Below are 26,326 nucleotides of genomic sequence, written 5' to 3' on the forward strand. Positions count from 1 at the left end.
TTCTTTGGCAAAGATTTAATGTCACAACAAATAAGACATAAATTTATAAAGATTTCTAATCTTAGAGGTTTTAAATGGTCATTTGCAACACAGTAGAACTGGCTCAGGAAACCTTAGAGATTATGTAGTTAAATGTATTATTCATTTTACAGAAAAGGAAGCCAGGTCCAGAGAGGTTAAGTGCCTGCCTAGTTAAGGACAGAGCCAGGATATGACCCCAGATCTCTGATTAATAGTCCAGGACTCTTTGCATGACACCAAGCTACCTTTCCTGTTTTGTTTGTTGAAAGAACATGCACTCTTTCACTATTGCAATGGTACCATCACCTGCTTCTTACCTCTTCCTGGGACTGGTTGAATTGCTGTATCAGTTGTGCTTGTGCCAGCATTACTCTTTCCAGTTCATCTGACTTCTGTTTCATTTCCTTCCTCAAGTCCTCTGAAACTGAATCATTACTGTCAATTTCCTTCTTCAAGCGTGATTCAAATTCTGCAACCAAATTTTTAAGGTTTTCGATTTCTTTCTCCTTTAACTCAGATTCTTCAGTATATTGAATATGGGATTCACGGAGCTTTTCTTCAAGAGCAGCCACTTTCAGCCTTAGATCCTTAGTAGCGCCTTCAATTAAGTCAGATATCTGTAAGATAAATCTTGCCTTAGTTTGTGGGTGATAGTCTTTAGGTATCCACAGAATTCTCGTGGTTTTAAGAGGTTTATTCTAAATAACTGGTGTTCTGATCTGATGAAAACAAATCCTATGACATATATAGGGCTTCAAGATTTTAAAAGTTAAGACTAAAATTTTATTTTTATCAACTAAAATGGAATTGCATTAATCACTTGGGCATACTTGGAAATACATAAATCTCTGTGGCTGAACTGAGCTACCAAGGACAGCTCAAGTCTTGATCAAGTGCCTGTCTGGACTCACTTTAGGGTGGCTTTGGGACCTAGAAATGCCTGATGTTTGGGGATGCATGTAGGAGAGCACCACACCTATAGTCTACTCAAACCATACCAGTTAAGTTTTCCTTCGATATATTTTTTTTCTTTCTTGAATATGATGACTGGAGGTACCCTAGACACTACACCTTCTATAGCAGCCCTGCCCAACAGAACTTTCTGTGATGATAGAAATATTCTGTGCTGTCCTATATGGTAGCCACTAGCCACATGTGACTATTGATAGTGGTGTGCTGGTAGATATTTAACAACGGACTCACACATACACACACAAAAGCCAGATTTATATCTAATTTCCATGGTGTGAATACTCTCACCTTGGCCAATTCCAAGCTATGAAGGTGATATCACTGTTCGTTAAGCTGGGAAGAAATGCACATAATAGGCTCTCGCTTGTTAGTATGGGCTCTTGTGCATTTGAAACGTGGCGAACGTGAGTGAGGAACTCAATTTTCAATTTAATTTTAATTAATTGAAACTTAAGTAGACACATAAGTTACCACATTAGACAGTGCAGTTCTAGACGATACCAGAATACTTAGAAAATATACTGCTTCTAAAGGTGGTACCTCTAGACAAAGAGAGGAAAGAATAACTTGAGAAACTTCTCCTCAAAGTCATGAAATTCTTTAGAAGGGAAAAGATTACTTACTTTTTTCTCCTTAAAAAGCAAAACAAATAACAGAAAACAGACCAGGAAGAGCAAAACTCCTTCTGATGAAACATATCCTTATTATTTATGCTATGGATATTGTCACATAAATATTAGTACAAGAAATCAGCCCATGAAGAATCTGGAAAACATTCATAGACCAAAGTTCCAAGGATTTTGTGAACCATTACTTAAGTTATGTATCCAAAATTTGTTTCAAATGTTAAATTTACATTAAGAATAACTTTTACAAGAAATCTATTTACCACATTAGTAATTTTATAAATTAAATTAATATTCCATTTTCTTCAATTAATCCAGGAAGGAAGAGGGCCACTGCTAGGTCTGAACAGTAGTTTCCTTCATCCAGAGGAGAGCTGACACTGAAACAGAGCAGGTTATCCTGGGGAGAGGAGGCTCACATAGCCACAAACATGTTTTGATTTTTTAAAAAGGGAGTCAACATTTTAAAAATCAAGGGACCTCCCTGGTGGCACAGTGGTCAAGAATCCACCTGCCAATGCAGGGTACACGGGTTCGAGCCCTGGTCCAGGAAGATCCCACATGCTGCGGAGCAACTAAGCCCATGCGCTGCAACTACTGAGCCTGTGCTGTAGAGCCCATAAGCCACAGCTACTGAGCCTGTGTGCCACAACTACTGAAACCTGTGCACCTAGCGCCTGTGCTCTGCAACAAGAGAAGCCACTGCAATGAGAAGCCTGCACACCGCAACGAAGAATGGCCCCTGATCACTGCAACTAGAGAAAGCCCACACACAGCAATGAAGACCCAGTGCAGCCAAAAATAAATAAGTAAATAAAGCTGAATAATATTCCTTTAAAAAAAAATTAAAAATCAAGAGAATTCACTCACAAAATCTGGACTTACGATTTCTCTTGAAAGACTGTAGCCCTGGTAAGTTGGGGCCTGCCTTTCAGCATTCCCCTGCTGCTGGTCCTGAGCCACCTGGGGACTGCAACGGCAGTCACAAGGTTACGGGAAAAGTGGGGTGGGGGGCAGGAGCCAGGAAGCAAGAGGTCTGTCTAGGATAGAATCTGTCCAGAAGAGGAGGGGCCTAAGGTGAGCCAGGTTACAAGTTCCCAGCACATACTCCATTGTCCCAATATGACTTCACTTAACAAAACACAAATTAAGAGATAAAATTACTTTTTAAAAAATTTTTTAAGAATTTATTTTTTGATGTGGACCATTTTTAAAGTTTTTATTGAATTTGTTACAATATTGCTTCTGTTTTATGTTTTGACTTTTTGGCCCCAAGGCATGTGGGATCTTAGCTCCCTGACCAGGGATCCAACTCACATTGGAAGTTAAACCCTCTGCATTGGAAGGGGGCGTCTTAACCACTAGACCACCAGGGAAGTCCCCCCAGATGTAAAATTATTAAGAATTTCAAGACAGCATTTGCAGAATGTTAAACCTGAAAGGCCTTTTTGAGTGTGGGGACCTATGGTGCTACACCCACGTGGCTAGCCCTGCCTATCGTTCCCAGTGAGCTACTGAAAAGGCTGTACCATACCCGCTATACACCAAAGTAGAGGCCAGTAAGTCTCATTTAAGGCTAATTTACATAGACTCTTAATGAGTTTATTCAAAAATATGACTTCACCACTGGGTCTTGGTTAATACACACACACACACACACACACACACACACACACACACACACACACACACACTCTACTCTCAGGTGTTATGAAAACAAGGGAACCTTAACGAAACCTTGTATTATGTTTAGGATGCATTGCTTAAGAAATTATGGGGACTTCCCTGGTGGCGCAGTGGTTAAGAATTCGCCTGCCAATGCAGGGGACACGGGTTCGATTCCTGGTCCGGGAAGATCCCACATGCCACGGAGCAACGAAGCCCGTGCGCCACAACTACTAAGCCTGAACTCTAGAGCCCACAAGCCACAAGTACTAGAGCCCGCGTGCCTAGAGCCCATGCTCTGCAATAAGAAAAGCCACTGCAATGAGAAGCCCGTGCACCACAATGAAGAGTAGCCCCTGCTCACCGCAACTAGAGAAAGCCTGTGCGCAGCAACAAAGACCCAACGCAGCCAAAAATAAATAAATAAATAAAATAAAGTTAAAATGATACTTTGAAAAAAAGAAATTATGGAGGTGTGATTACATTTAAAAAATATTTTCCTTCATTCAAAAATATTTAGAGTTGAAAATATTTGCCATTAAAGGGGATAGCCTTTAACTGTTGGTAAAATTTTAATTATGTGAAACACCTCATTATCTTTTGTTGGATACTTGAGGTATTGGAACATCTAACCATGCTAATTATTAGTTATATAATTTATGCTGTTTTAAAAATAAGTTTATTTTAGTAGGAAAAAATACCATACATAGCTGGATTGTATGCTTATATAATTTATCTCAGTCATTCATTCTGGAGAATAGCCAAACCATTCTATCTACCTAAAACTAAGGCACAATGACCATGAGAAAATCTACAGGAGTTATAAATATAGTGGTGTCCTTAGGAGGAAATAACCAACATCTACAGTTTCAAACCCATTAAATAATGATGAACATCATAATGACAGACCTTCATTTGTAGTTCTTCTTTTTCTTTCTTACACTTTTGGATTATTTCTTGGTGTTTTTCCTTTTCAATATCGAGTTCCAGTTTAACTTCTTCAAAGAGAAGAGCTTGCTCCTGAAATTCAACTAAATGTTGGGCCCTTTCCTTGGCGAGTTCAGCTTCAACCTAGAAAATAGCATTTAACACACAAATAGAGCCATTTTATCTTAAGATAAGTAAATTAAGCCTATTTTCAGACTCATATTTTTTCTCCCAGTTTTATTCAGATATAATTGACATACAGTGCTGTATAAGTTTAAGCAGTATAGCATAAAGATTTGACTTACATATATCCTGAAGTTATTATCACAATAAGTTTACTGAACATCCATCATCTCATATAGATACAAAATTAAAGAAATAGATTTTTTTTCTTGTGATGAGAACTCAGGATCTAATCATTTTAAAAATTCTAATCCTGGGCTTCCCTGGTGGCACAGTGGTTGAGAGTCTGCCTGCCGATGCAGGGGACACGGGTTCGTGCCTCGGTCCAGGAGGATCCCACATTCCGCGGAGCAGCTGGGCCCGTGAGCCATGGCTGTTGAGCCTGCGCGTCCGGAGCCTGTGCTCTGCGGCGGGAGAGGCCACGCCACAATAGTGAGAGGCCCGCATACCGCAAAAAGAAAAAAAAAAAAAAAAAAAATTCTAATCCTAATATTAATTTTTAAATTCTAATGTTTAAAAACAATCTGACTCAGAACTCGGGCCAGAAAAGTTGACCTTGGGTCAAATAGTGTTACATCTTCTAAGACCATCAAAACCTGTAAAATGAGTAGAGAAGTTAGTACAATATATTATAACAGTTTTCAGAAATACTAAAAGCTTCATCTTCTGTACATTTATGGTGTAAACTCAGTCCTTGCCAGCAACCCTATAAGGAAAAAACAAAAGATTTTGAGGCTCCTTACACTAAGTTCTGCTGAAAACTAAGAGTGGATACAAGGAATAAATGTCGATTTTTTAAAAATGGTCCTTTCTTGATAGAGATCAGACAGTTTTGGGGTCAAAGATTATCATTTTAATGCGATTGAGGCCAGAAGGCTGATTGAAGGAAAACATAGTCAGTGATGCCCGTATCCAGATTTTGACTCACATAAAATCACGGTGCTGGAAGGGACCTTAGAAATCCCCTGGTTCATTTTCTCAAGCTTCCATGAATTGTGGAAGAATAAACAAAGGCTTTGGATTGAGTTTAAATCCTGGCTCTAAATCCTGGCTCTGCCACTCTAGTTGTGTGATCTTAAATTGTGACTGTAACCTCTCCTGATGTGGTTATAACTAATTCCCTTGGGGGTCGTTATGAGGATTATAAATGAGATGAAACATCTGTGTAAAGCTCTTGCACAAGCAGGGATTCAATAGGCAGTGGAGATTATTTCTACACCCTGACTTCAGTCTCTACCGTGGAATTTGCACCAAATCATTGTCTGCTCTGTGCCTCAACACCACCAGAAACCATAATTCACTCCTTCCCCAGCAGGCGTTTCCATTTTCAGATAGCGCTCAGCATTAGGAAGTTTTTCCTTTAGTTGAGCCAACATCTCTCTCCCCATGGTTTTTAACCATTGGCTTTGGCTCTGTCTAGCTCTGGAGCGAGAGAACAAATCTATGAGTCCTGGAGTCATTTAGCCCTGGGAGACTATATAGTGGAGTAGAGAAGGGATCCCAGTGACAGGCCGGCTCGAGATTTACATTGTGCCATGATTATAAATTCTAAGAGGGAGTAAATGCCAGATAACTTGGGAGAAAAACCGTCAAACATGACTTACTGTGACTGTGATTCTCAGGCCACTAAGAGGAGAAGGAGAGAGGTCAACCTGAATTTCTCAAGGGGATACTGAAACTAGGGTACCAGGAAACAGAAAGGTTGCTAAGAAAGTTTTCAGGAAGCCATTTAAATTACATAAAATCCACATAGAAGACTAGTCCCAGTGTGGGGTCTGTGGGATTTATTGCACTGGGTATAGGACTGACCATTTGCATCAAGGCAAAACAGTTACGTTTATACTCAATGCACGGAGTTATTTTGGCTCTCTCAAAATAAATTTCTGGATTGTTTGGGGGAAAGCATACCGATAATCATTTAGGAACATGATAGAACTGTTCAGGTGTGTTGCTAGCAGATTACAAAAGACAAGGAGAGCCTCAGGGCCCTCAGAAAAAAGAGCAGATGTTCTTCTGAATTCCAGGTACTTGTGTTCACTTGCCTCCTGGTAGCCATTTAGATACATCACAGGTATCTCAGAAAAACTGTCTGAACCAGAGATCTTGATACAATTCCCTCCCCACCTGTTCCTTCCTCAATGCTCCCCATCTCAGGACACAGTACCGTCACCCATCGAGTTATTCAAGTCAGTAACTGGGGTAATCACCTTTCACACTTCTGTCTCCCTTACCCTCCAAACCTAATCCAGCACCAAGTCCTGTTCATTTTGCCTCCAAAAGATGCATCGAATCCATCCATTTCTCTACACCTCTACTTCCACCACCCTAGTTGTGGTCACCACCACCTCCTGAGTGGCCTCCTTACTTCTATTCCTGCCTCTCTCCAACACCTGATACACAGCAGAGTGTTCTTCACAAACTATAAATTGGATTATTTTATTCCTTCTTAGTGGTTTTTCAGTGCATTAGTATAAAATCCAAACTTCCATACATGATCTTCCACAGGACCACCATCAGCCCATATGACACCTTTGTGTAGATCAAAAAAGCATGCCTTCCTTAGAAGAACACAGCCTTGGGCAGGGCACAAGACTTGGTGAGCAGAGCCCAGGCCGGATTCCAGCTCCCTTCTCTCCCTTGGCCTGTGCTATTAGTCACGATGCAACCTGAACAGCATGTATGGCGGCCCTGGACTTCTCCAACCTGACTTTTACTGCCTTTCCCGTTTGATTATTCCAGCCACACTGGAATAGATAAGTCAAGAACACATGAAAGGAGGAAATCAAATGCAAAACATTCAGAAAACTTCAAGAGTTAATAGCCCACAAGATACCATGACACTATAAAAAAAAAAAAAGAGTAAACAAACATTTTTTGAAAAACTCAAGAAAAACTTGTGCCAAGGTACTAAAATATCAAGTGTTCAAAAAAATTTCCTTGTGTGGTTAATTGGTAGAGCCAGAGTTATTTTAGGATAAAAAGACATATTTCAAAATATGGATTCAAATTAAGAGAACAAGGATGTACATAAACTATGTGGGACAGGACAAACTAAATTAGATGACAGAAGGACTTGAGAAGAACTTTTAAAAACAGAAGTTCTTTAAATTTATTATGGGGAAGAGGCCATTTAGCAAATCAGCAGAGTCCCTTGATGAAGAGGAAACAAAGGAAGAGTTCAGGGAAGGAAAGGGGGTGGCTGACTGGTTGAATGAGAAGAATGTTCTGTTCTACCTGAGTCAGGAAGAAAGGAGATCTTCTTGCCCCTGAACTGTTCCTTGGAATGAACTAGTGTAGGTAAGGGGAAGGGGAAAAAGGAAGGAATAGATGGAGGATGGGAAAGAAAAACACTGTAGATAAAAAGAAGAGTGATTTACTATTTCTGATTTGATTTTTAATTTGCACAACCTGAGAAAGAGAAGCAACGTGATGAGCTTCAGGTGGGATTTCTAAACATTTAAGGAAGCTGCAGTGGGAAGCCAAAAGCCATCTGAATGTGTTGACTGTAGCACAGAGAGATGACACTACTGGTTCCTTCACGATCTGAAGAGTCTGAACAAAGTGATGAGCCCACAAACAATGATTTGCTTAAGCTGGTATATTGTCGTTGAAAAGATGAATTCATACCAAATTGTCATGTTTACGTTTTTGACATGTTGATAAGAGCTGTTTGTTTAAAGTATCTTAGATGGCAGGACTTATGTTTATGCAAAATAAATGAATTAGGTGATGGTGCATACATATGTTATGAACTGCTTTATACAAAACTAATAGTAATTTTGAAAATCATGAAAAAATTCTAATCTCTAAAAAACAGCATGAATAATATATGAGTTCAAGAGCTACACAAAAATCAATTATTGTCTGTGAACACATTCCAGATGTTAATTCATCCATATCTTCCTCTAGCTCAAACTCTGTCTCCTCCCTGAAGGCCTTCTGATGACTCCAGAGCATTCTGAGTATGTTGTTTTTTAATTCCTTTTGTATTTGTTGTTGAAATGCATAATTAGGGTTTTATAATATTTGTGTCTAATACTAGTGTGCAAAATGCTATCTTTCCACTAATTATTTTCCAAGTGAGATCTTTGTGGTTGATTTTTTTTTTTTTTTTTTGCTGTACGTGGGCCTCTAACTGTTGTGGCCTCTCCCATTGCGGAGCACAGTCTCCAGACGCGCAGGCTCAGCAGCCATGGCTCACGGGCCCAGCCGCTCCGCGGCATGTGGGATCCTCCCAGACCGGGGCACGAAGCCGTGTCCCCTGCATCGGCAGGCGGACTCTCAACCACTGCGCCACCACGGAAGCCCTGTGGTTGATTTTGATATCATTTTCTAACTGTTCGTGGAGCCAAACACCAAATATAATCACTGATTACTTTGATGATCCCTTTAAAACCAAGGGAGTTTCTGATGTCAAAGTAGAAATCAGACCACTTGTTTATATTTGATGTATATATATCATTAAACAAAATATATCTCCTAAAAATAAATTATACTATTTTCTAAAAGTTTAAAAACAAATACTGGTTGAAAACTAATACTTCAGATTATTTCTAAATTAACCACTGAATAAATATGTTATAAAAGTAGATGACTATTCAAATACTAGGCTTTGTATTGTAGTAAAAAAAATACGAATGCTAAGGAATCAGACTATGCACTGAAGTCCTGCCAAGAACTGAGTAAACTGAGGGCGGAAGGAGAGAATGTTCACCAAGTAACAAACAGGCTAGGTGGTATGGTACAGGGATCTTTTCATCTACTAACTCATTTAATTCTTACAACAACCCTGGAAAGAACATACAATAATTATTATTCCCACTGTCTACAGTAAGAAATAGTCTCAGAGAAATTAAGTGCCTTCACAAAGATCTTAGAGCTACCATGAGGTGGAGAGGGCTGCACACCCAGGTGTCTCTGGTGGACTCCATAGCTCAGCGTGGTGAGTTTTTCCACACAGCTGTCTTCCTACACATCTACATGGCATAGTGGTTAAGAGCATGGACTTGGTATTTATTTAGTTTCAAAATATTGGGGGATTTTTTTCCAGATAACTGTTAATGAATTCTAATTTGATTCCATTGTGGTTAGAGAAAATACTTTGTATGACTTGAATCCTTTTAAATTTACTGAGACATATTTACTCCCAGTATATGATCTACTTTAATAAATGTCCCATGTGCACTGGAGAAGAATGTGTATTCTGCTGTTAAATGGAGGATTCTATACATATCAATTAGGTCATATTTGGTAATAGTGTTTACTGTATCTCTTCAAAATAAATTATTATACTATTTTCCATAGTTTATATCCTTAATGAGTTTTCTGGATATTTTTCTATCAATTATTGAGAGAGGGTTATTGACATCTTTGACTCTAATTATAGATTTGTCTATTTCTCCTTGTAGTTCTATCATTTTTTGCTTAATTTTTAAATTCTGTTACGAGGTGAAAAACCATTTAGGATTATTATGTCTTCTTGGTGAACCAATCTCTTTACCATTATGAAATGACCTTCTTTATCTTTGGTAATATTCTAAATATTCAGATTTATTTCCCTGAAATCTATTTTGATTGTAATGTAGCTACTTTAGCTTCTTTTGATTTGTTCTAGCGTATCTTTTTTCCATCCATTACTTTTAACCTATTTTTAAAAATATTTCTTTATATAAAAGTACATTTCTGGGCTTCCCTGGTGGCGCAGTGGTTGCAAATCCGCCTGCCAACACGGGGACACGGGTTCAAGCTCTGGTCCAGGAAGATCCCACATGCCGCGGAGCAACTAAGCCTGTGCGCCGCAACTACTGAGCCTGCCCTCTAGAGTCCGGGAGCCACAACTACTGAGCCCGCGTGCCACAACTACTGAAGCCCACGCGCCTAGAGCCCGTGCTCCGCAACAAGAGAAGCCACCGCAGTGAGAATCCCACGCACCACAACGAAGAGTAGCCCCCACGCGCAGCAGCGAAGACCCAACACAGCCAAAAATAAATAAATAAATAAAATAAATTTATTAAAAAAAAAATACATTTCTTATAGGCAACATATAGTAGAGTCTCGCATTTTCATCCAACATGACAATCTCTGTCTTTTAATGGGGGTATTTAGACTAGGGCTTGGCAAACCGTGGTCCACAGACTAAATTCAGCCATGCCCATTTATTCGCATATCATCTATGGCTGCTTTTAAGCTACAATGATGGAGTGGAGTGGTTGCAACAGAGGCTGTATGTTCCACAAACCAAAAATATTTTATTTACTAACTGGACCTTTATAGAAAAAGTTTGCTGACCCTGGTTTAGACCATTTATATTTCATTTGATTATTGATATAATTAGCTTTAAATCTATCTTGCTATGCATTTTCTATTTGGCCCATCTCATTTTTTCCCCCTCTTTTTCTGTCTTCTTTTGGATTATTTTTTAAATTCAGTTTTATCTCCTTTGCTGGTTTATTAGCTGTAACTCTTTGTTTTTCTATTTTTGTGGTTGGTTTAGAGTTTATAGAATATATTTTTAACTTATTGCAATCTATCTTCTTGTGATACATCACTTCATATATTGTATAAGAATCTAAATATTCTCACCACCACTACCAGAACAACAAAGGTAATTATGTGAAGTGAAGGATATGTTAACTAACCCTATTGTAGTAATTATTTTGCAACACATATATGTGTGTGTCAGATCATCATGTTGTACATACTAAACTTACAGTGTCACATGTCAATAATATCTCTATAAGGCTGGAGGAAAAAGGGGGCTGTGATGGTTGGTTGATGGATAAAACTAAAATGAAAGGACCCCTTCTTCCCTTCCTTAGATTTCCTGCCATTGTTCCATACTCACCAACCCCAACCAAAAGTCAGAGGGTCCAGGAACTATTACTTTCATCCATTCAATTCAGGCTTTGGGGATAGAAAGCAGGGTTTCAAGGGTGTAGAGTGGCCAGAGTGGGGCAAATGAAAGGAATCTGGCTCAACCCATGAGGCAGATGGAGAAATTCTCAGAGAAGGGTAATCTGCCAGGAAGGTACCCCCAGAAGGGTCCACTGTATTTCCCAGCTCATTGTCAGTTTGCCTACCCATTGCCCTATCTCTTGGCCTATCTTTCAACTGAAAACTTGAGGGGATATTTGTTCTTTTCTTTTCTTTTTTTTTTAGGGATTCATTCTTCCCCTATTGTAGTCAATATGGTTGAGTGGGAATCTGTCCTGCAAGGGTGAGCATGTGACCCAGGTCCAAATGAATCAACATGCCCAGTCTTGCCAGCTGTGGTGATTGGTTCAAGACTAAGCACATGATTCAGTTAGAATCTGACAGCTACAGTGAGTTTTTTGCTAAGAATGCAGAAAAGAGACGGGAGGAGCTACTGTTCCCTTTTTGCCATCAGGAAGGACAACTCTGAGTCTGAAAATGAAACCAATCTGGCAGAAAACCAGCTTGACAGCCCTGAATCCAGCTGTGCCTGAAGGTAGCCCACCACTGAACTTTGCAGTTACGAGAGCCAATAAATTATATTTTCACTTAAAAGAAGAAAAAAAAGAATTTCACAATAGTATACTTCCATCTTTCCCTTCCCAGCTATTGTGATATTGTTGTCATATATTTAGCTTCTGCGTGTTATAAATCTCATTAGATTATTAATATTTTAATTTAAATAGTCCATTATAATTTAAAGAAATTTAAATGATAAAAATATCATATTTATCCATATTGTTACCAATTCTGGTGCTCTACATTCCTTTGTATAGATCCGTATTTCCATCTGGTATAATTTTCCTTCTGAATAAAGGACTTCTTTTTACATTTCTTATAGTGTGGGTGTGCTGGAGATACATTTTTTCTGGTTTTTTCATTCTGAAAAGACCTTTATTTCACCCTCATGTTTGAAAAATATTTTCACTTTGTATAGAATTCTAAGTTGACAGCTCCCACCACCACCCCCTCACCCCTGCCCCACCTTTCTTCTTTCAATACTTTCTGTCCCACTGTCTTCTTGCTTATATTCTTTATGATAAAAAAAAATCAGCTCTCACCCTTATCTTTGTTCCTCATATATGTCTTTTATTCTCTGATTGCTTTTAAGATTTTCTTTTTATTAATAATTTTGAGCAATTGGATTATAATGCTTGAGGTGTGCTGAGCTTCTTGAATCTGTGGGTTTATAGTTTTCATCAAATTTTGTTTTTTTTAACTGTTATTTCTTCAAATATTTTTTCTGTCCTCTCTTTCCTGTCCTTTGAGGAGTCCAATTATACATATATTAGGCCACTTGAATTTGTCTTACAGCTCACTGATGCCCTTTCTTTGTTCTGGGTCTCTTTTCTATCTTATTTCATTGTATAGTTTCTATTGCTGTGTCTTCAATTTAACTAACCTCTTCTTCTGGAATGTTTAATCTGCCATTAATCCCATCCAGTATACTTTTCATCTCAGACAATTGTAGTTTTAATCTCTATAAATTCAGTTTAGGTCTTTTTTATATCTTCCACATCGCTGCTTAACATGGTCAATTTTTCCTCTAGTTTTTGGACATATGGAATACAGTTATCATAACTGTTTTAATGTCCTTGTCTGCTAATTCTAACATCTGTGCCTTTCTGAGTCAATTTTTATTTGTTGATCTTTCTTCTCATTTTGAGTCCTATTTTCCTGTTTCCATGCAGGGCAATTTTTGATTGGATGCTAGACATTGTGAATTTTATCTTGTTAAATGCTGGATATTTTTGTATTCTTATAAATATTCTTGAACTCTCTTCTGGGATGTAGTTAAGTTTCTTGGAATCAGCTTGAGTTTTTTTAATGCCTTCCTTTTAAAATTTGTTGAGCAGGACCAGCTCAGCATTTAGTCTAGGGCTAATTATTCCCTACTACTGATGCAAGACCCTTCTGAGAACTCTACCTACTGCCCTATGAATTATAGGTTTTCCAGTCTGGCTGGTGAGAACAGGCATTATTATTGGCCTTGTGTAAGCATTATCTCTGATCCTTTCAGTTGGTCTCCCTTGCTCTGGGTAGTTTCCCCATTTATATGCACTGAGCATACATATAATTAATGGGGATTCTTTGTAGACATCCAATATTCTTTCTCTGTGCAGCTGTCTCCTGAGAACACTATCCTGTGAATTCTAGCCACTTAGAGTCCCTGCACTCTTCATAAGGTCTCCTCAACTCAGAGAATCTGCCACACTCCACCTGGATTCCCACTCCCTGTACCATGGCCTTAAATTTATCTCAAGGCACTAAGTTAGGGCAATCACAGGGGTTATCTTGTTTGTCTCTTATCTCCAAGAATCACTGTCCTTCATTGCCTGATGTCCAGTGTCTTGAAACCATTGTTTCTATCTTTTCTCCAGTGTTTTAGTTGTTTCAGGAAGGAGGGTAAATCTGGTTCCTGTTAGTCCACCTAAGCCAAATACAGACATTTTGGACTTTGTATTAGCTCTCATTTTGGAAGGGGGTGGGGGTGTGGTATCAGTTCTCATTTCCTGGCTATATAACCTTGGCAAATTACCTAACTTCTCTGAGCTTTATTTTTTTCCATGTGCAAATGGGAATAATAATGTTAGAATGATTAAAATTATATTGATGAAAAGCATTTAGCACAAGGCTTGGCATATAGTAAACACTCTAATAATAGAGACTATTTTTATTATGTAGATTAAGGGTTTAAATCAGATGATCTTTGCAGGCTATTCCAGACCTAAAATTTTATGATTTTATTAATTCAATTTTGAAAATTACATGGCATAATTTAAAAAATTAAAGTGTACCCTCAATATTCATTTTAACCATACATTAATTACACATAAATGAAAACTGATATTTTTTAAATGACGACTTTATCTCTGTCAAATTGTATTTTACAAGTTGTTTTTTTAAATTCTATTAACAGTACACTGAGGTACATTAGGAATTATTAGGCCATTTGGCTCTTCCATTTTAAAGAAGAATTTGAGATTTTTTTTGCCTCACCCTTCAATGCTGGAATTATTTCTTGAAGTAAACTTTTTCTCCCTGAGTTTTCACTATCAATCCATTTGCTTAGTCAGGAATTAAGGTTTTGTTTGTTTTAACTACTGGTTTCTCAAAACGCTATGTACTGTTTAAAATGAGGTCAATAGTATAATCCTAAGATGTTCCATAATGTGATATCTTAGTAATATTCTAAGAAAATATTTGGTTGGAATTTGTTTATGGCACTATAAAGTGATAGTCAATAGGTGACTATCACTTATTGTAAGCAGTCTGGCTGTGGGAAACGTTTTAATTACAACAGTTTTTGTTTGTTTGTTTTTTGGGTTTTTTTGTTTCGCGGTACGCGGGCCTCTCACTGCTGTGGCCTCTCCCGTTGCGGAGCACAGGCTCCAGATGCGCAGGCTCAGCGGCCATGGCTCACGGGCCCAGCCGCTCCACGGCACGTGGGATCCTCCCAGACCGGGGCACGAACCCGTGTCCCCTGCATCGGCAGGCGGACCCTCAACCACTGCGCCACCAGGGAAGCCCTTAATTACAACATTTTAACTGAAAAGTAACAACACTGCATTTGGAACCAATTTAAAATGTTCAGCATGCACATTAATTTGCTTTCTTCACATCAAAGCAATACTTGAAATAAACAAAAATCCATGATAATTAGTAAATACTCAGTTATTTAAAAATGTGCCATCCTTGTTGCACAGCAACTATTGCTTCTATTACGTGCTTTTTACATACTCTAAAATAATTAAGCAAGGGCATAAATTGCTATCTACTTTTTTTGACTGTTAAAAGCATTTAAGTTATGAAGTTTATTCTAATATGTGTATTACACATTTGTAAAGGGAACATTTCATTCCTATGCAAAGGCACAATGACCCAAGAAAGAGATGACAATGTCATATTAGCGATTCTCCTTTCTCATGAGAGGACTTTCAGGGAACTTTTAAATCATAGTCTCAATAACTAACACAGCCAAACGTAATTATCATTCGCTGGCTTTACTGGTCTGGATCTTGATTTACTACTAAGCTAAATTATAAGCCTTATTAACAAAAAGTCATGTCCTCTCAAAAGAATGAAATGTCCATTTATATTAAAGAAAATTACACAGGCCAAAATACATCTATGATATAATTAATTTATTAGAAAGATATCATGGTTTTAATAAGAACTTAGAGAATCTCACATATGTTTATTTTCATCAACAAATTAACTTAGCATAAAGCAAGAACATATAGTTTTATATGGTCAGATGCTAACACTAACTTGGTCGGCATGCTGTGTTAGCACCTCAGGGATAGGGCACAGGAAGCAGCAGTACTAGAGTGGATCATGGATGCAGAGACTTCTTTTCCAGTGGATTATATCTGAAGGTCATTGGTGGGGTGTGACCAAAGAGATGAGGAACTTCTACATAAGCAAAGGCAGGAGAGTTCATTTTGTCAATCTAAGAGGAGCTCAGGAGTTTGAGGGAAAGGAATGATCTGTGAATCTCCATCTGCATTTCACTTATTCCATCAGTGAAATTTCTTTTACTTTTTCAAAGATTTATTTATTTATTATTTATTTATTTAATTCCTTTTTGGCTGCATCGGGTCTTAGTTGCGGCATGCAGGATCTTTTTTGAGGCATGCGGGATCTTCATTGTGGTGTGTAGGCTTCTCTCTAGTTGTGGCATGCAGGTTTTCTCTCCTCTAGTTGTGGTGCACAGGCTCCACGGCGCGTGGGCTCTGTAGTTGTGGTGCATGGGCTCCAGAGCGTGTGGGCTCTGTAGTTTGCGGCAAGCGGGCTCTACTTGAGGCATGTGAGCTCAGTAGTTGTGGCATGTGGGCTTAGTTGCCCCGCAGCACGTGGGATCTTAGTTCCCTGACCAGGGATCAAACCCGCATCCCCCTGCATTGTAAGGTGGATTCTTTACCACTGGACCACCAGGGAAGTACCCATCAGTGAAATTTCTGACTCAAAAGATGGGATGTTTATAATATCTCTTTATACATATTGCCAAGCTGCCCTCCAAAAGGCTGTGTGTAATTTCCAGTCCCTTAAAGAGTAAAAATGAAAGACTATCTCACTAGACTTTCACTGCAAGACAAAGTTGAAGCAGTAAAAAATAATCTCTCCTTGCTTTAATTTGAATTTTTTGGATTGCTAGATAGGTGGGTCATCTTTTCATATTTTTAAACATGGATTGGTAAGGGTAGGGGAAGTGAATAAGGATAGACTAACCAACTTAGTACACCGAGGCTAAAAAAAAATAGAAGTAATTAAAGAAGTGTGGGCTTTAGAGAAGAAGGAGAAGAAAAAGCCTATGTTGGAGGTTCCGAGTCAAGATGGAGGTGTGGGAAGATGCAGAGTTCACATCTCCCCACAACTAGGGTGCCTGCCGGGTGCTGGTGGGGGACCCTGACGTCCAGGGAGATGGGAAGAACCCCCAAGAGCACCGGTAGGATGTAGGGACACTGAGGGGGGAGGAGAAGTGGAGCCTGGACAGGACAGGCGCCCCTGAGGGGTGACTGAGAGGCAGGAAGGGGAGGGGTTCCCACGCCTGGAGGGACCCTCAGGGGCTCAGATCAGAGGGGGAGCGGGCCCAGCATTTCCCCTGCCCAACCAGCTGGGGAACTCTGCCCGGCTCTCGGGCTGGGTCCTACACGCTCAGTGGTCCCCTCTGGGCCAGGCTGGTCCTGGGGGCATAGGAGGGAGGCCAGGAGAGAACAGGAGAGGCGGTCGAGAGGGGCCCTCCAGGACCATAGGATCAGGCAATGAGCAGAGGACGTTTGCCACGCTCACTCGGGCACTGGGAACCTGCCGAGCCCCCAGGCTGGTCCCACGCCCTCCAAAGCCCCCTCCAGGCTGCGTGGGTCCTGGGGGCATAGGAAGGAGGGCGGGGAGATCAGGAGAGGCAGGTGGGAGGGGACCTCCAGACTGGAGGAGCAGTAGAGGAGCAGAGGGCATTTGCACCACCCACTGGAGCCCAGGAAGCACGCTGGGCTCCCAGATGGGGCCCCCCCACCCTCTAAGACCAGAGGCAGGAGGCATGCCTGGGGGCTTCTGTTCTGTTGAGCCTAAGCCCCCCCTCCCACAATCCCCCCACCCACCCCACTTCCTTTTCCAGCCCTTTGGGTCCTAAGCATAGGGCACGCCCACTGCCCAAACTTCACCGCTGCTTAGGCCCCACCCTCCACAGCCAAGGCCTTTTCCACTTTTTTTTTCCTCCTCCTCTTTTTTACTATTGTGGTTCTGTTTTACCTTCTAGTTGTTGTTTCATCTATATTTTTATTTTTATATTTTTTCTAACATAGCTGTTAGTTTCCTATTCTAATTTTAGTTTTCACTTTGTTATCGTTCTACTTTTTTTTTTTACATCTTTATTGGAGTATAATTGCTTTACAATGGTGTGTTCGTTTCTGCTTTATAACAAAGTGAATCAGTTATACATATACATATGTTCCCATATCTCTTCCCTCTTGCGTCTCCCTCCCTCCCACCCTCCATATCCCACCACTCCAGGCGGTCACAAAGCACCGAGCTGATCTCCCTGTGCTATGCGGCTGCTTCCCACTAGCTATCTACCTTACGTTTGTTAGTGTATATATGTCCATGCCTCTCTCTCGCTTTGTCACAGCTTACCCTTCCCCCTCCCCATATCCTCAAGTCCATTCTCTAGTAGGTCTGTGTCTTCATTCCTGTCTTACCCCTAGGTTCTTCATGACATTTTTTTCCCCTTAAATTCCATATACATGTGTTAGCATACGGTATTTGTCTTTCTCTTTCTGACTTAATTCACTCTGTATGACAGACTCTAGGTCTATCCACCTCATTACAAATAGCTCAATGTCGTTTCTTTTTATGGCTGAGTAATATTCCATTGTATATGTGTGCCACATCTTCTTTATCCATTCATCCGATGATGGACACTTAGGTTGTTTCCATCTCTGGGCTATTGTAAATAGAGCTGCAATGAACATTTTGGTACATGACTCTTTTTGAATTATGGTTTTCTCAGGGTATATGCCCAGTAGTGGGATTGCTGGGTCATATGGTAGTTCTACTTGTAGTATTTTAAGGAACCTCCATACTGTTCTCCATAGTGGCTGTATCAATTTACATTCCCACCAACAGTGCAAGAGGGTTTCCTTTTCTCCACACCCTCTCCAGCATTTATTGTTTCTAGATTTTTTGATGATGGCCATTCTGACTGGTGTGAGATGATATCTCATTGTAGTTTTGATTTGCATTTCTCTAATGATTAATGATGTTGAGCATTCTTTCATGTGTTTGTTGGCAGTCTGCATATCTTCTTTGGAGAAATGTCTATTTAGGTCTTCTGCCCATGTTTGGATTGGGTTGTTTGTTTTTTTGTTATTGAGCTGCATGAGCTGCTTGTAAATTTTGGAGATTAATCCTTTGTCAGTTGCTTCATTTGCAAATATTTTCTCCCATTCTGAGGGTTGTCTTTTGGTCTTGTTTATGGTTTCCTTTGCTGTGCAAAAGCTTTGAAGTTTCATTAGGTCCCATTTGTTTATTTTTGTTTTTAGTTCCATTTCTCTAGGAGGTGGGTCAAAAAGGATCTTGCTGTGATTTATGTCATAGTGTTCTGCCTATGTTTTCCTCTAAGAGTTTGATAGTTTCTGGCCTTACATTTAGGTCTTTAATCCATTTTGAACTTATTTTTGTATATGGTGTTAGGGAGTGATCTAATCTCATACTTTTCAATGTACCTGTTCAGTTTTCCCAGCACCACTTATTGAAGAGGCTGTCCTTTCTCCACTGTACATTCCTGCCTCCTTTATCAAAGATAAGGTGACCATATGTGCGTGGGTTTATCTCTGGGCTTTCTATCCTGTTCCATTGATGTATCTTTCTGTTTTTGTGCCAGTACCATACTGTCTTGATTACTGTAGCTTTGTAGTATAGTCTGAAGTCAAGGAGCCTGATTCCTGCATGGCTGCCTGCATGGCTTGTGGGATCATGGTTCACGAGCCAGGAGTCAGGCCTGAGCTCCTGTGGTGGGAGCCCCAAGTCTGAACCACTGGACTAAAAGAGAACCTCAGACCCCAGGGAATATTCATCAGAGTAAGGTCTTCCAGAAGTGCTCATCGCAGCACCAAGACACAGCTCTACCCAACAGCTAGAAACTGCAGTGTTGGAAGCCACAGGCCAAACAACCAGTAACACAGAAACACAATCCCATTCATTAAAAAAAAGAAAAAAAGTGAGACAGCAAAAAATATGTCATAGAAGAAGGATCAAGGTAGAAACCTACAAGACAGAATAAATGAAGAGGAAATAGGCAATCTACCTGAAAAATAATTCAGAGTAATGATAGTAAAGATGATCCAGATTCTCAGAAATAGAATGGAGGCACAGATTGAGAAAATACAAGAAATGTTTAACAAAGATCTAGAAAAACTAAAGAACAAACAAACAAAGATGAACAACAAAATAACTAAATGAAAAATACACCAGAAGGAATCAATAACAGGATAACTGAGGCAGAAGAACGAATACTTGTGCTGGAAGACAAAATAGTGGAAATAACTGCCGAGGAGCAGAATAAAGAAAAAAGAAGAAAAGAATTGAAGACAATCTCAGAGACATCTGGGACAACACTACATGTACCAACATTCAAATTATAGGGGTCCCAGAAGAAGAAGAGAAAAAGAAAGGGTCTGAGAAAACATAAGAAGAGATTATAGAGCAAAACTTCCCTAACATGGGAAAGGAAAGAGTCACCCAAGTCAGGAAGCACAGAGAGTCCCATACAGGATAAACCCTAGGAGAAACACACCAAGACACATATTAATCAAACTAATAAAAATTAAATTCAAAGAAAAAAATTAAAAGCAGCAAGGGAAAAGCAAAAATTAACATACAAAGGAATCCCCATAAGGTTATCAGCTTATTTTTCAGGAGAAATTCTGCAGGCCACAAGGGAGTGGCAGGATATACTTAAAGTGATGAAAGAGAAAAACCTACAACCATACCCAGCAAGGATCTCATTCAGATTTGATGGAGAACTCAAAAGCTTTACAGACAGGCAAAAGCTAAGAGAATTCAGGGCCACCAAATCAGCTTTACAACAAAGGCTAAAGAAACTTCTCTAGGCGGGAAACACAAGAGAAGAAAAAGACCCACAAAAACAAACCCCAAACAATTAAGAAAACGGTAATAGGAGCATACATATCGACAATAACCTTGAATGTAAATGGATTAAATGCCCCAACCAAAGGACACAGACTGGCTGAATGGATACAGAAACAAGACCCATATATATGTTGTCTACAAGAAACCCACTTCAGACCTAGGGACACATACAGACTGAAAGTGAAGGGATGCAAAAAGATATTCCATGCAAATGGAAATCAAAAGAAAGCTGGAGTAGCAATACTCATAACAGATAAAATAGACTTTAAAATAAAGACTGTTACAAGAGATAAGGAAGGACACTACATAATGATCAAGGGACTAATCCAAGAAGAAGATATAAAAATTATAAATGTTTATGCACCCAACAAAGGAGCACCTCAATACATAAGGCAAATGCTAACAACCGTAAAAGGAGAAATCGACGGTAACACAATAATAGTAGGGGACTTTAACACCCCACTTACATCAATGGACAGATCATCCAAACAGAAAATAAATAAGGAAACGCAAGCTTTAAATGACACAATAGGCCAGACAGATTTAATTGACATTTATAGAACATTCCACCTGAAAGTGGAAGAATACACTTTCTTCTCAAGTGTACACAGAACATTCTCTAGGATAGATCACATCTTGGGTCACAAATCAAGCTTTGGAAAATTTTAAAAAATTGAAATTGTACCAAGCATCTTTTCTGACCACAACATTATGGGATTGGAAATCAATTACAGGAAAGAACCTGTAAAAACCACAAATACATGGAGGCTAAACAGTGAGCTACTAAATAACTAAGAGATCACTGGAGAATCAAAGAAGAAATTAAAAAATACATAGAAACAAATGACAACAAAAACACAACAACCCAAAACCTATGGACCCAGCAAAAGCAGTTCTAAGAGGGAAGTTTATAGCAATTCAATCTCACGTCAAGGCGCAAGAAAAATCTCAAATAAACAATCTAACCCTACACCAAAAGCAACTAGAGAAAGAAGAACAAACAAAACCCAAAGTCAGTAGAAGGAAAGAAATCATAAAGATCAGAGCAGAAATTAATGAAATAGAAACAAAGAAAACAATAGCAAAGATCAATAAAACTAAAAGCTGGCTCCTTGAGAAGATAAACAAAACTGATAAAGCTTTAGCCAGACTCATCAAGAAAAAAAGGGAGAGGACACAAATCAATAAAATTAGAGTTGAAAAAGGAGAAATGACAAGTGACATCATAGAAATACAAAGGATTATAAGAGACTACTACAAACAACTATATGCCAATAAAATAGACAACCTTGAAGAAATGGACAAATTCTTGGAAAGGTACACTTTTCCAAGACTGAACCAGGAAGAATTAGAAAATATAAAGAGACCTATCTCAAGTAATGAAATTGAAACTGTAATTTAAAATCTTCCAACAAACAGAAGTCCAGGACAAGATGGCTTCTATCAAACATTTAGAGAAGAGCTAACCCCCATCCTTCTCAAACTCTTCCAAAAAATTGCAGAGGAAGGAACACTCCCAAACTCATTCTATGAGGCCACCATCACCCTGATACCAAAACCAGACAAAGATATCACACAAAAAAGAAAATTATAGATCAATATCACTGATTAACATAGATGCAAAAATCCTGAACAAAACACTAGGAAACAGAATCCAACAACATATTAAAAGGATCATACACCATGATCAAGTGGGATTTATCCCAGGCATGCAAGGATTCTTCAATATATGCAAATCAATCAATGTGATACAACATATTAACAAATTTAGGAATAAGAAAACATGATCATCTCAATAGATGCAGGAAAAGCTTTTGACAAAATTCAATGCTGATTCATGATAAAAACTCTCCAGAAAATGGGCATAGAGGGAAGCTACCTCAACATAATAGAGGCCATGTTATGACAAACCCACACCAAATGTCATTCTCAATGGTGAAAAACTGAAAGCATTTCCACTAAGATCAGGAAAAAGACAAGGATGTGCACTCTTGCCACTCTTATTCAACATAGTTTTGGAAGTCCTAGCTATGGCAATCAGAGAAGAAAAAGAAATAAAAAGAATCCAAATTGGAAAAGAAGTAAAACTGTCACTATTTGCAGATGACATGATACTACTATACATAGAAAATCCTAAAGATGTCACTGGAAAACTGCTAGAACTAATCAATGAATTTGGTAAGGCTGCAGGATACAAAATTAATGCACAGAAATCTGTGGTGCTCCTATACACTAACAAGGAAAAATCAGAAAGAGAAATTAAGGAAACAATCCCATTTACCACTGCAACAAAAAGAACAAAATATCTAGGAATAAACCTACCTAAGGAGGCAAAAGACTTGTACTCAGAAAACTATAAAATACTGATGAAAGAAATCAAAGATGACATAAACAGATGGAGAAATATACCATGTTCTTGGATTGGAAGAATCAATATTGTGAAATGACTATACTACCCAAAGCAATCTACAGATTCAATGCAATCCCTATCAAACTACCAATGGCATTCTTCACAGAATTAGAACAAAAAGTTTACAATTCGTGTGGAAACACAAAAGATCCCGAATAGCCAAAGCAATCTTGAGAAAGAAAAACGGAGCTGGAGGAATCAGGCTTCCTGACTTCAAGCTATACTACAAAGCTACAGTAATCAAGACAGTATGGTACTGGCACAAAAACTGAAATATAGATCAATGGTACAAGATAGAATGCCCTGAGATAAACACACACACATATGGTCACCTAATTTATGACAAAGGAGGCAAGAACATAAAATGGAGAAAAGACAGCCTCTTCAATAAGTGGTGCTGGGAAAACTGGACAGCTACATGTAAAAGAATGTAATTAGAACACCACCTAACATCGTATACAAAAGTAAACTCCAAATGGATTAAAGACCTAAATGTAAGACCATACACTATAAAACTCATAGAGGAAAACATAGGAAAAACACTGACATAAACCACAGCAAGATCTTTTTTGACCCACCTCCTAGAGTAATGGGAATAAAAACAAAAATAAACAAATGGGAACTAATTAAACTTAAAAGCTTTGCACAGCAAAGGAAACCATAAGCAAGACAAAAAGACAACCCTCAGAATGGGAGAAAATACTTGCAAATGAAACAACAGACAAAGGATTAATCTCCAAAATATACGAACAGCTCATGGAGCTCAATATCAAAAAAACAAACAACCCAATCCAAAAATGGGTGGAAGACCTAAATAGACATTTCACCAAAGAAGACATACAGATGGCCAAGAGGCACATGAAAAGATGCTCAACATCACTAATTAGTAGAGAAATGCAAATCAAAACTGCAATGAGGTATCACCTCACACCAGTCAGAACAGCCATTACCAAAAAATCTAGAAAAAAGGGTGTGGTGAAAAAGGAACCCTCCTGCACTGTTGGTGGGAATGTAAATTGATACAACCACTATGGAGAACAGTATGGAGGTTCCTTAAACAACTAAAAATAGAATTACCATATGACCCAGCAATCCCACTGCTGGGCATATACCCTGAGAAAACCATAATTCAAAAAGAGACATGTACCACAATGTTCACTGCAGTACTATTTACAATAGCCAGGACATGGAACCAAGTCAGAAAGAGAAAAACAAATACCATACGCTAATGCATATATATGGAATCTAAAAAAAAAAAAAAAAAAAAAATGGTACTGTTGAACCTAATGGCAGGGCAGGAATAAAGACGTAGACATAGAGAGTGGACTTGAGGATATGCGGGGGAGGGAGGGGAAAGCTGGGGTGTAGTGAGAGTAGCATCGACATATACACACTACTGAATGTAAAATAATTAGCTAGTGGGAAGCAGCAGCATAGCACAGGGAGATCAGCTTGGTGCTTTGTGATGACCTAGAGAGGTGGGATGGGGGGGGGGGGAGGGAGGCTTAGGGGGGAGGGGTTGTGGGGATGTATGTGTGCATGTGGCTGATTCACTTTGTTGTACGACAGAGACTAACACAGTATTGTGAAGCAATGATACTGCAATAAAGATCTATAATAAAAAGAAGCCTATGCTATAAAATAAAACAAAAGAATGAGACACTTAGAGCAACTTTAGTTCATATTCTCAAATTTTAATTGCTGCCCATATGGAACTGTTGCTATAGAGATCATTTTTGTTATAGCCTGAATGTGCTGTCCCCAAAGGATAAGGGAAGGGGGATTGATTTATAGAGGGCCAGACTGGTTGAGTATGGCCAACTGTGTGAAGACTGGAAATGAAAGTGACAAATTTAGAATTAACCTGACCCAGCAACAATACCTAAAGGATTTCATCTGTGGATGGCAGAGTGGGGAATTCCAGGTGGAGACATTAGTTTGAAGGTGGCCACCAATTGTTGCTTGAGGTTACGAGTTATAAGGTCTAGTCACCAAGGAGAAGCATCTGATGATAACCAAATACATTGTTGGGACTTCAGTCAAACAATCTGAATTTCAGTAGCCAGCTCTAGTTCTAGATGCACATGTAAGACAAAATCAGAAAATCAAGACAGAAGGCTAGAGCTAGGATTAGGTACTGGTGGGGGAAAAGAAACAGCTTGGAAGGTTTCAGCACAGTATGCATGATAAAGCCAAGGGATCAATCAAAAAGTATGAAAAGTTTATGACAGGAAGATGATGTCTATAGCCTCAATGACTAGAGCTGTGCAAGGCCTGAGAAGGCAGGGGCTAACAATTTTAAAAGTATGATTTGTATTCTTTAAAATTATGAAAGCAATACATATTCACTCTTGAAAGTTTGAAAAATATAGAAAAGACAAAAGTCAATGCAATTTTTTCATACTCTAAAAGCAAACATCTTCTTTGTAAATAGTGAGCTAAATACTTATTCATTTTATTTGCCAGAAGTTTATAACTGAATAATTTTAAGTCATTGGTCATTGTTCATTCTCTTGTATTATCTTCTTAAAAGCAGAGAAATCATAAGAATGAATTAATATTCCCCTGCTTTTAAGGATGTAGTCAAATGCAGATTCTGTCATTTTATGGGAAAAAGGGTAAATATTTAAAAGTAAAAATTATGCTTTTACATAAGAACTAACAGCTATCTTAATCTTATAAGATTTCAAATTCTATTCTTATGTTTTAACTTCCTACTTGTCCAATATTTTGTAAAAAACATATATTGTATGCACGTTTGGTCTAGGAAATTCCAGAAAGAATCAAAGGTGTGCATAGAAGCAAAGAGACCTATCTGAAGTAGCCTGGCAAATGGACAGAATTTTTTAAAAACAAATAAGACACATGCTGCTGAAAGCCACATTACTGTTACCTTCTCCCTCCAGTTATCACCGTTCAGCATCTGCTGTCTAAGGGTTTCCTGCAACTGCTCCATGCTTTTCTGATGTGAAATCAGCATCAATTCCCTGAAAATCATAAACACAACAAATGAGTCAAGACACACCCTTAACACCCTTCTTAAATTACAGTTCGTGGCTCAGGGATTATTTCACAACTCAGTCTGTTTATTCTTCTCTTTAGAAATATATATATACATATGTGTGTGTGTGTGTGTGTGTACTGCTACTACATACTATTTTAACTGTTGTTAACAGCAATTTAAAAACACTGGCAACAAGGTAAGTATTTTCTCAGGCTTAATTTTTGCTTAATAAGTAATATTATTATTTTTGCATGAAATAGTAACAACATATGTGTAGTCACAAATATAATAAAATACTATACATTGTGGTTCTAAAGTTTATGACTAAATTCTAACACTAGGTCATATTTTGTTTCTTTAAAAAAGGAAAATGTGTTGGGATATGACACAAAACCA

At 38.7% G+C, this 26,326-nt stretch overlaps 1 protein-coding gene across 4 annotated transcripts in view; it reads right to left on the bottom strand.

Moving 5' to 3' along the window:
• LEKR1 (leucine, glutamate and lysine rich 1) overlaps positions 1-26,326 on the bottom strand; it is a 276,896-nt gene that overhangs the window by 17,118 nt on the left and 233,452 nt on the right. For all 4 annotated transcript variants that reach the window (XM_027113337.1, XM_027113346.1, XM_027113353.1 and 1 more), the window contains 3 exons: positions 25,820-25,913; positions 4,194-4,355; positions 339-638 (listed from right to left, as the gene is read on the bottom strand). In XM_027113337.1, coding sequence (XP_026969138.1) covers positions 339-638; positions 4,194-4,355; positions 25,820-25,913 — 556 coding nt within the window. The remainder of the gene's footprint in view (positions 1-338; positions 639-4,193; positions 4,356-25,819; positions 25,914-26,326) is intronic.

Source organism: Aethalodelphis obliquidens, unplaced genomic scaffold, assembly GCF_003676395.1.
Source record: "Aethalodelphis obliquidens isolate GAN/ISIS:26980383/991018 unplaced genomic scaffold, ASM367639v1 scaffold1, whole genome shotgun sequence".
Classification (NCBI taxonomy): domain Eukaryota; kingdom Metazoa; phylum Chordata; class Mammalia; order Artiodactyla; family Delphinidae; genus Aethalodelphis; species Aethalodelphis obliquidens.